The 13,509-nt window shown below is 33.9% G+C and overlaps 1 protein-coding gene across 1 annotated transcript; it reads right to left on the bottom strand.

Annotated features, from left to right (window-relative positions):
* Window positions 1–7,286: 7,286 nt before the first annotated feature.
* LOC110705166 lies at window positions 7,287–11,147 on the bottom strand. The gene is made up of 2 exons (XM_021883055.1): window positions 10,903–11,147; window positions 7,287–7,803 (listed from the first exon to the last, which is right to left on the bottom strand). Exons 1-2 carry the CDS (start codon window positions 11,060–11,062, stop codon window positions 7,535–7,537), a joined length of 429 nt encoding a protein of 142 aa, XP_021738747.1. The 5' UTR covers window positions 11,063–11,147; the 3' UTR covers window positions 7,287–7,534.
* Between the last annotated feature and the right edge of the window lie 2,362 nt (window positions 11,148–13,509).

Raw genomic sequence — 13,509 nt, 5'->3', positions numbered from 1 at the left:
TCCCACCTTTCGAAATTCCAGAAATAATCCCACCTATGGTAGGGATCTTCCATTAACAATCCCTGACCGATTTGATTATTTTAGTAACCGGATTTCTTAGGTTTAAGACACGTGTCGGATTTTAATAGGGTTATTCTAATTTTTAATAATTAAAAAAAAAGCAAAATTTATGTAAAAAAACTAAAACCCCCAACCTCTGCCGCAGCCCCACCACTGCATTCCCCTCCCCATCCCCTGCCCTTGCTTTCCCAGCAACCCAACTTACCCCCCAAGGCGCCAGACCCAACCACTGCATTCCCCACCGCATCGCCGCCCTATCCCCGTAGCATTGTTAGTCGTCAATGGCAGATTATTAAGATCAGTTTCCAAGGAAATCATTCGATATCTCGATCACTCACCCTAAATTCAATTTCAACAACAAAATCAACAAACAATTCAAGAAAATAATCAAAACTTAGAAATACTAATTGAATGAAGAGGGTACGAATAGAAATTAAACCACAAAGAAATCCACTAGTTTTTAGGGCTCGCAATTTCCAATTTTCCTGGAAACTCGTTGTTGGGGGTTGGTGATACGAGGCTGGGGTGGGGTTTTTTGGCTGGGGGTGGAGATTTTCGGGGTTGTTGTGGAGGTTTTTCGGGGTGGTTGAAAGGGTTTTCCGGCATGGTTTGGGGTTTATGGTGAATAGGGGGCGGCAAGGGACAAGTGGGTATTCTGGGTGGTGGACTGTGGTTACGGGTTTTCAAGGTGGTGTTTTCGGGGGTAGTTAGGTTGTGAGCTGTCGTTGTTGTTGTTGCATGCAGTCGATGCCGGTGGTGAAGTGGGAGGAGGGTAGCAGCTTGTTGTTGGTGTAAGGTGAGGTGAACGTGGTGAGCAGGTTGGTGCGTGAGGGAGAAGGGTGGAGTTATGGTGGTGGATTGGTGGCCCAATGAGAGAGATTAGGTAGAAGAAAAAAGAAAAAAAAAATTAAACTGCTTAACAGGTTATAGGTCAAAGGGATCGTTAATGGAAGATCCCTACCAAAGGTGGGATTGTTTCTGGAATTTCAAAAGGTGGGATTGTTTATAGAAGACTCACTAAAGGTGGGATTATTAGTTTACAATTTTCCATTATTTTATGCTTTATGATAGAATTTTTTGTGAACCACTACTGTTCAGTTTTTGCAAGTAATTACCTTTTTTTTAAAAAAAGAAAAACAAATATCATCATTTGAAAATTTTTTATATTATCAATTTACCACTATTATTTAATGGCAATTGTGAAAAAAATCCATCTTATAGAGCCCGCCTGAATTGAATCCTAACCATCTGCCACTCTCCCACCTAACCGTACCCTAACCACCCAATACTCCCCTGCACTTGAACCAAACCAGCCACACACCACTCCCCTACCAGTTCACCACCTCCACCTCTCACCCCAACCCAACTCGAAACCCCACCATACCTACCCAGCCACAACCCCAACCTAAAACCCATAAAACCACCAACACTACAACCCCTGAGCCGTAAACCAGGACCTACTCGGCCACCATCGCAACCTAAAACCCCCCTCCTTCCTCTTCACCTTGAGTCCTTGACATACTCACATTCTCTCTCCTATTGCAATACCCACCCACCCCACTGCATCACCTCTTCTCTCACCTCCACGTGTCGGAGCCTCAACGCCAACAACATAATTAAGATGTCGAAAAATTGTAGGTCTAGTGGGGGTTTGGTTGGGTGGTTAAGGTGAGGTTTAGGCGGGGAGAGTAGTGGGTGGTTGGGGTTTGATTCAAGTAGGGGAGGGAGTGATATGTGGCTAGTTCGGGTCAAGTACGTGGGGGTGGTTAGGGTTCAGTTCAGGTGAGCCTCACAAGACATATTTTTTAACCATTGTCGTTTAAATGGTAGTTGTAGTCAAACAAATCTTCAAATAATGATACTTAATTTTTTTTTTTTTTTTTAAATGGTAGTTATTCTCAAAAGGTGTAAAAAAAATGGTTATGGTTCCCAAAATATCCTTTAGGATATTATATGATATTGTAGAAAATATCTATGCAATCATTGCATTATTGTTGATTGTAATAGTAGAATATGCGTATATGCCCAAATTTAAGAATTACAAAAACTTTTGTATATGTGTAAGTGTCTAATGAACAATTTTAATTTAGTTTTTAACTAAATTTGGGCAACTTAACCTATTTTGGGATGGATAATTTAAACTTGATTACCTTCATCCATTAAAATTTGATTGTTACCCTTTAAAAAAGGCAAATTAATCAATAAAAAAAAAGGATAACATTAATTAATATTGGTGTCACTTTTGATCATTTAAGGGTTACTTTACAACTACTCGTAATGTACAATACAAATTGTACACTCAATTAGCTTTTTGTCAATTAATGGGAGTACATTTGATTCTTATTGTTTCAGGAAAATAATCAAATTTAGTAGAGAAATTGCAAAACAGTGGTGCATGCAAAATTGGTAGAGAGAATTAATAAAACAATGTTGTATGCAAATTGGTAGAGATGAATAATACTAGTACTACTTGTATAACAGTGGTACAACAAGTAACTTGCATTTGAGAAATTTAAGGCAGATTCTAGTTGGACATTTAGATCAATTTAGCTAGTTCTAATTGTTACATAATACATACTTGGCAAATATTAAACATGCAAAGATCAGACACAACAGTCCTTTTTACATTCATCAGTAGTACATGTTGTGAGGCTTCCGCCTTCTTCACTCACCGTCGTAATTTTGTTGCAACGTTTTCTTCTTCCTTTTGTCGCAATTGCTTGACTAACCATGCTTAGTAAACAACGGATGATCTCGACCTTAATCCTACCCCTCTTCGGGGGCAATCTCTCCTTTTCCTTATTTGCATCAGGGCTTGCAAGTACCATTGCACCAAAAGCTAAGTAGCAAATGTCCTGTAAAGCTAACAAAGAATTAAACAGGACATTCAACTTTCAAGTAGTGTAGCAAGAAAGAAATGGAAAAATTAATTTGTAGTATGATATAAAATGTATCAATATGTATATATATAACAACATTGTGAATCTCTAAAACTGTAGGCAAGATTGAATGATGTTTGGAATGGTGACTTGGTGAGAATATAGGGAGGCAGAGTTGGTGAATGTAGGGTTATAATGTTTCCTAAATCTATTGCATGTTTAGGCAAAAGTTACGACATGAAGAGACTACTTGCACCGTTGCACGTGTGACTTGATCAAATCATAATTCTTTCCAGTCTCTTACATTAATCATTTTTAATTTGTTATGTACCAACTACAGAGTACCAAGTAAGACATCATTTTTTTGAATGTTAAATGCAATAGTTTGACTCGACTAATTGTTATACACATAGGGAAAAAAACAACTTTAATTAGTACTTAAATCTCTAGTATATATAATGTCTATTATTAAATATCGTTATTTTGTTACCGAGTTAAGCTTGGTCTAGTTGTAAGGAGGTTAGAGGTTTAATCTTTATTAAAGACACTTTGAGGATGGGGATCTCTTACCCTTCCCTCCTTACTCTCAAAGTATCTGACCCACAAATACCGGAACAAAAAATCGTGAGAATTGAGGTCACTCTCCTTACCTTGCAAAAATATTTTTACCTTGTTTGTAGATGGTGTTTGCATATATACATGCCAAAAAAAAAAAAAAACTCTAATAATTCTATTATTCATGTATTCTGTCATTATTAACGACATTATTATGATTATCATAGAAATTAATGGGAAAAGATAATAAAGTTTGCATTAATCAAACCCAATGTTACTGTCGTCCGACTTTTGTTATATGATGAAGCAAACTTAATGAAGTTAATGTCTGGTCAAGCTCAACTTGTTACACTGCCATTTGAGTTAAATTTCAATTATTTCAAGCTCAAACAAAATTTTACTACCTCCGTTAATTTTTATGTGCAACTTTGGAATATTTTATACCTCACAAATAATACCCCAAAGTTGCACATAAAAATTAACAGAGGTAGTACAATTTCTTATACCCTATATTTTTTTAACTACACGCCGACTTTTTACACTATTTAGGTTTTTGACTTAATTTTTTATTCATATATGTTGTTGAATTAGTCATAATGTATACTTTCACAATACAATATTATTTTATTTTTTTGCTGCCTACTCTAAAATGTGATATTACGAGTAATAAATAAACTCTTTTTTTTTTTTTTTTTGGAGAACACGAGAGTAATGAATAAAAACTAGAGATGTCAATTCAGGTATTCAAGTCGGGTTTGAGTCGGGTCAAATCAGGTCTCGGGTCCAATCGGGATCAGGTTATACTGTGTCGGGTCAATCTAGCCTCAGATCAGGTTTAGGTTCCAATCGGGTCAATTTCGGTTCAAGTTATTTCAGGTCGTTCATCCTTTCGGATGTAGGTCGAGTCCGATTCGAGTCAAATTCATAACGGGTTTAATTTCAAGTTCAGGTTGTATTGAGTCGGGTTTGGCCGAGTTAATAGATGGTACATTTGGGTTCGGGTTAAGGTTGGCTCAGATAATTATTTGGTCAGATAATCTTAAAGTTGGATCATTCTTGGTTTTGGTTCAAGTTCAATTCGAATAAATTCGACGTGGTTAAGTTAATTTATTTAATTACGCTCTGCATAATTTGTTCAAGCATTATTATCAAGATTTTATTACACCTATATACGAAGTAATAAAGAACAAAAGGTGTATAAAATTTATTAAACCGTCCACGACTCACTTCAATAACAGAACGTTGGGTTATAGATGTTTTCAGGTTCTAATAGGGTCGGGTACCAGTTCGGGTTCGGATTGTTTTCGGGTCGAATTAAATCGGCTGACGGTTACTATCGGTTCGGGTGCGGATTCGGATTCAGGTCATAAAATATTGAATCAAATCAGTTTTCAGTTAACATCGGGTTGGTTAAGGTCGTGTTACGGGTCACTAATTTCACCCCATTGTTCGGGTACAAGTCAGGTTCAGATCATTATCAATTCAGGTCGGGTTCTCGGGTCGGGTCAATTTTTGACAGCTCTAATAAAAACTAAGAGAAGTGAAGTCACTTAAAAAGGGACAATTTTGCAATAGCTAGAATAATATTGTGGTCATTATAATTGAGTAAATCTCAATCCTTCAGTTAACAAGACTCATCTTATCCGTTCAGGTAGATGACTTTTAAGATATAAAAAAAACCATATAAATAAATTTTCCACTTCAATTCTGAAACATCGATTTAAGATGGATTTTTATTTTATTTATTTATTTATTTTGATGAAATAGCTTATCTACAATATATAATTTGTTTATCTATATTTTAAGAGGATTATTGTAAGATTTGTAACTTGAAAATTAAAAAACCTATCGCACTGCTTTCAATTGCTTTTACGGAATACATTTCTCTGTTTTTGCCAGGATGATATAATACTCCAATCACACAAGACCACATACAAACACATGACACATGTATGATACTATGATCTGATGAACATTTCTTATATTTGAATTGGTTTTGTTTTTGCAGGTATGGCGACTAGCATCCTTATTTTTTTACAGTAAAAAAAAAACAAAAAAAAAAAAAAACAAGCAAAACTGTTTTTTATGCATAATATCATAATATGACTAGCATCCTTATTTTTTAAATTTTTTTTACAGTAACAAAAAAAATATTAAGAAAGTTGAATAAATGGAATCCATAAAAAATAAAGGGTCAAGATTAAAACCAATTACAATGACTACAATTTTATTGTAGCCATTAAAAAGCATTCCCTTAAAAAGACCTAAGAGAATATAATGTTCGCTTTTTTGTTTTTTTTTTAATGTTAAGAAATACTGTACTACGTATATATGCTTAATAAGACCTAAATTTAAGGAAGTGAAGTCAAAGTCAGCTGCTAGTATGAATAAATGATTCATGAAGCCAACAGTAATTCCATGCCAACATTATCAATTCCATAAATTACTTGTTCAATCAATAAATCACTTTGTCTCCTTTGAAAATGCTTTACGCGTCAACAGATTTGTCAAGTCATTGTGAGACTCAGTGTTCCATAATCAAACAATGTGAACAAGAAAACATAGTCAATACCATATCATAAATGTTTGCAATAAACATACTGCTAGACTGCTAGTACTAAATTTTGATTATCAAACAAAAAATCTAAGAGTAAAATCCAATCATTTAACCTTAGACGTGTCAAAATGTCAGGTAATGATTGGAAGAGTCCGTCGATATGTTAGTTTGGGTCATATTTTAATCAAGTTGGAAAATTTTGACACGTTCCCGGACTATAGTAGTTATGGTATTGTTTACACAAATTTCGAGTCTAAATAAATAAAGACAAGAAATAAAGTAAAAAATGAATTTATATTAATATGTGATTTTTGGGTACAATCTCTGAATAAAAGTTTATAATAAAATAAACTAAGTCCTCTGATTCTGTTCCGTAGCTTGACGATGACATGTGTGTGACACCTATAGGATACTCCTGAACGAGGGCTTTAAAGCTTAGTCCCGTTCAAATGTGTGTGAGTGTATCTGAACAAGTCGGCACAAGTTTGATGTGCTTGTTGACTTACTTCAGAGAGAATTCCGTTTGAGTTTTATGAGCTCTTGGAATAATGATTTCTGGATCCCCACAACTAATGGAGGAATGGTGTATATATAGGAGATGAGAACCCTTGAGTGGACTTAGTAGGTTTGGGTCTGACCCATTTAATGACTTGGAAGTCTTTTAACCTGGTCCGTTTGATTTATTTTATAACCCGAATTGTATTTGATTAATTCGGATTAATTATTTGGGTGGGCCAAAAATAATTAAAATGGATCAGTAGCATGATTTAACCCAAATTAATTAATTTAATTTAATGTAAAACACTCATAAAATTTCTGTGTCTACAGGTATAACCGGCAGTATTATGCTTATTGTACAAGTAAAACTATATATCACTTTATTTGCTCATTTGTAGTTCATTGAAATTAACAGATTTAACTAAAGAAACAATAATTTTGGTAGTACCCCATAGCCCTTACAATACAAACTCTGCATTTATTGGACAGGTTCCTGATGAGCTCGGAAGTTGGTACTCGACCAGCTTAGCATGACAGCAGAAGTAAAAGATAAATGGAAGGGTTGATTGACTGCAAGGCGCATAATCATTTTAAAGGGAGTACAACAACAAAAACAACAACAAAGCCTTAGTCCCAAAATGATTTAGGGGTCAGCTAACATGAATCATTTAAAAGGGAGTACTGATCAAAAACTAAATTCTACACTTACAGAATTCAGAACTCTAATAGAGGTATAATTGGTGAACAATACCATTCAAAAGGTAAACAAACTAACAAGTAACAAACATATCTCGAAGACCAAATATAGTATTTTCAGTGGAAACATCCTTTAGAACTCAGAATATCATCAAATTATAGACACTAAATCATGCAAGGGATCATGAAAATCAAGAATACACATTATACTTAAGCTCAGCACTTTGATGAAATTAAATTAATTTTTCTAGCAGCCAGTAGAGGCTTGTATCTAATCTTAAAGTAATCATCACTTCGGTGGAGCAAGAATGGTGTAAATTAACAATAACGAGACTATCACAATGGCTAAACCTAGAGTAAACCTGGGGCTAGTCCATAACATGAGGTTTGATCTCTCTGTTCTCTTGATTGGATCAACCTCTTCAGATAAAGGGTAGTTTGAACGCCTTGGATTCCAGGTCACGTATTTGTTTGGAGAAAACTGTGATGAGAAGCTCTTCTTCCCCTGCTTCTTGAAGCTTGACCATGCTTTGTCCCAATCAGTAGAGAATTTGTCACCTAGAAAAATTCAAGATATTATACTTTGTTCCTTATTTTGAAAGTGTACTAATTTCAATGTAAAGCAAGTCAAGCCCAGTAGTATGTCAAGAAATAGCCATATTCTTGACTAAAGGATAGTATTTGGACCAACTTGCTTGGTGTAGTTAATACGCTTATAAGGATTCCTACAAGTTTGAGTCCTGCTCCAACTACGATTCGAAGGGGGGATTTCTCTCATCTTCCCCTCTACAAAAAGGGGGGAAAATGCAAGGGACCTGGCTCATAAAGGCTGTACCGAGTCAAGCCAGGTCCCTGTTGGGTCCATTCATCTTTCCTTCTCCAGAAGAAAGAAAATTAAGTGATTATTAGAATCCGAGACCACAAGTTAGTGTAAAGACTTTATAGAGAGACTAAACTCTAATGAATCAACTGTTGCCTGAAAAAAAAAAAAAAAAAAAAAAAAAAAAAAAAACTGAAATGGAAAAGATTGTGCAGGCCAAACAAATCAAACTAACACCGTATTCTTTGGAATAGACTTCTCCTGATCTGGTTGAGGACACCAATGTCTAATAGAGTTCTTGGTAAAGAAAGATGAAGAAGAGGTGACAAGCAATATCATCTGTCTGAATGCAGAACAATACATGAACCAACCTCAATAACATTCTTTTTCCTTATTTTTGTTTTTGACTTAAACAGAAATGTCACTTAAATTTATCTTTACATGTAGATTTGGATTTTGTAGGACTAAACATATTTATCAACAAAACCAAAGAGTTTGACATGCTCAAGAGAAAGAAATTCATTAAAATGTATATTGAATAAAGAAGTGATTCAAGCTTGATATCTTTGTATAAAGCTCAGTTAAAAATGGATATATTGCGGCAAAGCAAACATGGGAAAGGTGATGACAAGCAATGTTTAGTTTCACAAAGATAATGCTATGAACAAGACGCAAAAAAATGAGAGACCATAAAATGATTAAGTCCTTGAATGATGCAAATACAGGAAGTCAGAACTCAGAAACAAAGCAAGTATCTGACTATTTTAAGAAATCCAAGTTTCTGTTCCATACTTCCATATAATCATTGAGAAAATTTCTTATGAAGGGAATACCGACTACTTTTCAAGACAGGATAATACGGAGAGAGCTTCAAATAATGATGCTAAAACAATCTAAACCTATCCTAAATATACTAAGAAAGGAAGGAATGATATGCGTCAAGACATTTCATACTGGACCCAAAATGGATCTCACTGTTAATATTTCACTATATTTGTAAGGCTCTGTAGGCATTAAGAAAATTCTCATCACAATATATTTTAAGCACAAATTTCTATCCGTGTCTTAATAGAAGGCATATAGCATAGTCCTTTTAAGAAAGGCTTCATGCTTCAATGCACAGGACTTGAGCTCAAAGCTGTAATACCAGTAGTATTTCAAACTATCAAACTATATTCCTTTAAGAAGAGACTAGAAAAAAGGGGCTCATATTTTTGTTGGTACAAACTATTAACAAAGACTAGAAAAAAGGGGCTCATATCTTTGTTGGAACAAATTATAAACAACACCATGGCAAGTTTGAGAAGGTCACATGGAGAAGGTTCTCATATGTCATAACAAACACAGTCCAAGTATTTTTTCAATCACGTGACACTTCTAATAAACCATTAAGCAATTTGCAGTTCATGCAATGGTAATCTTGAAAGTTGAAACAACCCAACACTTGTTCTCAGTGCCTCTTTACTGATGCAATTTGGTGGTGGAATAATCCTGAAGATGTTGGGGTAAGGTCAGGGCTGGATTATGAGCTAATAGAAGCTGTAAGGATCAAAAGGAAAACCACCCACCCTTCAATTCGTAAAATATGCATTTTATAGAGTCTATAGATCATATTTGGTTGTGCTGAACTGGGAAGGTTCTTATTAAAGAGATCATTTTTAAGGCTGCTCAAAGGTTATCTTGTTGATTAAGGTAATTTTTGAAGTAATTCATAGCACCTGCTATGTCAGGCAACTTGTCGCTTCAATTTTAAATCCCTGTTAAAAGCAGTCAGTCTGTTGATATTAAGCTATCTACAGTCTGATTGTTTCAGATTTCTGATTGTTAATTGCCAAAATGGAACAGACTAGAAATTAAACAAAAAGAAATTTGACTTTCTAGCTCAGAAGCCTCAGATACAATTTCTTACAACTCCTAACATGCTGCTCTCTAATTAAATAGTTCATTCATGAGAATATTATACCTAAAAGGATATAAAGATAGCAGGTAGCACAAAAGTAAAAGATAAGCAGCCACTAGCATTATAGTAGACTTGCATGGACTTACCCTCCCCCCCCCCCCCTCCCTTTAAACGTTTAAAGATCCCAAAAATGGTGAGCCTTTGTCACATGGAAGTTCCAACGAAATCCCAATACTATACAAAGTAAGAATTCAAATGCAAAATGCGCTAAGGTACAAGACAGTTGAGAAGGGGTTAAGGATATGAAGGTCCAAAAGACGGAAATAAATTTGTGCTTCTCCAATTCTTCCTGAAGTCCAGATAGAATACTTTCATGAAGACTCAAGAGACAACCTACCACCATAATAAGCACAGATATAAACCAAGATCATTCCATTAAATATACTTATGTACTTGTATAGTTTAGCCATCACAATGTATTGCTCAATTATTCGAAATCCACTACCTAATGTCAATTAGTATCCAAGTAATCCCAAACATGCTAACATAACCCAAACTCGGGGTCCAATTCGTCTTGAATATATGTATCAAATCAACCCACAAATACCCAATTAGCCTAGAGACCAAACCAGAACAACCAACAAACCTAAGTTCATATTCCAAACCCTCACCCAAAAATATTCCTCAAATTGTAATAAACAAAATTAATCTAATGCTAATACAGCTAAAATAAATGACAATATATCAACATATAATAGTTTTCCTAAGATTCTAAAACCTTCAGTCAATTCAGCATCAAAGTACAAACAAACAAGATTGCATAATAATAAGAAAATAATTGCTCCAAATTACAGGAAAAAAAATACAAAATTTGAGATGGGTTTTCACTAAAAATGATGAATTAAATCAACAATTGAAAATATAAACTTTTTTTTACCAGTTTTATTGTCTTTTGCATCATCATCATCAGGGTTTTGTTGGGGTTGCTGAGAGTTTTTCTTGGAGCAAAAAGTCTTGAATGATTTAGAAAAGTTGAAGGAATTTGATAAGAAGCTGCTTCGTCTTGGCTTTACAATCAAAATATCCATTTTCATCATTTTCTCATTGCATGTTTGAAATGACTCTGCTAACCAGTGGTTTTCCAGTTTACTACAAGCCACACCTTCAACGATTCTTTATTGGTTGCTTACTACCCACAGCTAGTCCCACATAAATTAAGAGATTTTTTTTTTTCTATAAAGTCTAAGTCTAAGAGCGTGTTCTTTTCAGCTTATTTTCAATTCAATTTAATTTAGGTTCACTTTCAATAAATTCAGTTCAATTTTTAATTTTCTTTGTTTATAAAATATTCATTTTAGTTCAGTTCAGCTTCAATAAGTTTAGTTCAGTTTAGTAATGTTCTGATTTACTTGAGTTGAGCTGAACTGATTGGAGCTGAGCTGTACTAAACTGAGCTGAAATGAATATTTTATAAGAGGAGAAAATTAGGAAATAAAATTGAATTGAACTGATTAGAGCTTAACTAAACTGAAATTAAGCCGAAGAGAACAAATTCCTATATTCTAACTTATCTAATCTCACAATTTGCTATATTTGTTTTTGTGCCACACAGATAATGATGGGATAAAGCTGTTGACTTATTTACCAAAATTTCATGTGCTAAACAATTTTTTATTTTTTTATTTATCATAGTAATTAACATGCGCATATTCAATTTTAAAACTTTTATTACTTTAAAAATTTAAGGAAAAAAATGGTGAGATGAGATATATTTGTATATTTATCTCAAAGATAAAGTATAATTTTCTTGATATATTCATCTCTGTCTCAAACCCAAATAATCCTCCCTCCATGTTTTTTTAGTGCTACATTTACCCTATCCATTTTTTTCCTCCTAACATTTAAGTAAAAAATATAAAGATATATATAAGCCTTAATTTATTTGACCCAAAAAAAATAAATATAAATATAAGTATAAATATATAAGTGTAGACACCCATTTGTGTCTCTCCAAAACCAAACCTAGTGATGAATACCTTTCGCGTCAAATCATAATCGAATGAAGTAAAAGTGTGGAAAGTCTAATGTTGTGGATAATTTTTTTTATTAAAAATCTTTCTTTCTGTTTTTGAAAACTTACCCTATTTATGAATTACATGCATTCCAGTTAGTTTGGTCCATGATATGGGTCCAATAATAGTGTAGTTGGATGGGGTTTAAAAAGACCTTTCCAACGATGTATTATAAGCCCAATTCCGATGAATAATGAGGAAGTTATGACCAAAATATTAAACTAGGTCCGGTTTGGTTCTTACATGCGGCCCGATGATCTAGAGGAGGGTCTATTATGAATTATCATTCCTAAAGCTATTTAGGATTGATTATAGTATTCTAGAATACTCTAGAAGGTTCTCTTAAATCCTAATGGAGTTAGGATTGATAATTATGTTTCAAAGAGTTTGAAATGGAAAAAAACTACTCCTTTTGAGAGTCCTTGTTTTGTAAGAAATGGAATATATTCAGATATTATTTTTTTGCCTCATAATCTTTATCCAACTCTTATATGGTTGGATAGATCTTGAAATTATCTTTCCAATGATATATTAAAATATTAATTCCAAGGTATAACGAAAAAGATATGAATGAGATACGAAACTCTATCCAAAATTGATACTCTTCTACTATTTCGGCCATTCTTTTTATCTACAAGTATTTTAATCTGATTCTAATTGGGTTAGAAATTAGACTTCAAGAGATTTCCAACGACATATTATATGACTTATTTGGACTTTTGGTCAAAAGATATGGTAAAAACAAAATCCGCAAAAACTGTCCTGCATCGCCAAACGACAGGTTTGTCGCCTGGCGACAAAATTGTCGCCTGACAACAATTCCTGTTGTTGGCGAAAGAGATGTGTTTTATTCATTTTCGAACTCTGATTCGTTTCTATCGATTCTGGACTATTTTCTTATAAATAGGGTCCCTGGACTCCCGTTTTCAATCATCAACTCTTAACCAGAATTCTCTAATTTTTCTCTCTCTCTCTAAGCTAAATCTTACTCTCTCTCTCTCTCCCTCTTTCTAGCCTAGCCTTTTACAAACACAATTCCTCATACATTAGATCTAGATGCATCTAGCCAAGTTCGAAGTTGTCTTTGCCCTAGACATGAAAGGTTGATAATTTATGAGGGTTTGGTCCTAAATCCAGTCTAAACTTTTTAACTCTCTCTATTTCAATTATTTAATTTAATTGTTTGTTTTAATATTTTTCTTGAAGTTACTAACGTGTGTATTTTGTTATTAGAAAGAGGTACGAGGCATCCAAGTAAGTGCTTTAATTGTTTTATTGATATTTTGATATAGAAATCATGTTTAGGTTGTTATTTTGATTCCTAGAATCATGTTAGGATGCTTTTCTTAGTATCATGTTTAGGGTAAAGAATAAGTTTCTAATATCGATTATGATTTCTATGATGCTTCTTATTTCCTTTCTTAATAGCATGTTAGTATCATGTTAGGGTTAAAGCTTTGAATTTTTTTTTT

Source organism: Chenopodium quinoa, unplaced genomic scaffold (genome assembly GCF_001683475.1).
Source record: "Chenopodium quinoa cultivar QQ74 unplaced genomic scaffold, ASM168347v1, whole genome shotgun sequence".
Classification (NCBI taxonomy): Eukaryota; Viridiplantae; Streptophyta; class Magnoliopsida; order Caryophyllales; family Amaranthaceae; genus Chenopodium; species Chenopodium quinoa.
The sequence above is the reverse complement of the archived record's forward strand: the minus strand, read 5'-3'. Positions and strand labels throughout refer to the sequence as shown.

Bases quoted from the DNA above. Each gene is read 5' to 3' on its own strand.
- LOC110705166 (XM_021883055.1), bottom strand. From the start codon at position 11,062: ATGATGAAAATGGATATTTTGATTGTAAAGCCAAGACGAAGCAGCTTC. The intron at 7,804-10,902 runs GTAAAAAAAAGT...GAATTTTTCTAG, and splicing joins TGCAAAAGACAATAAAACTG to GTGACAAATTCTCTACTGAT.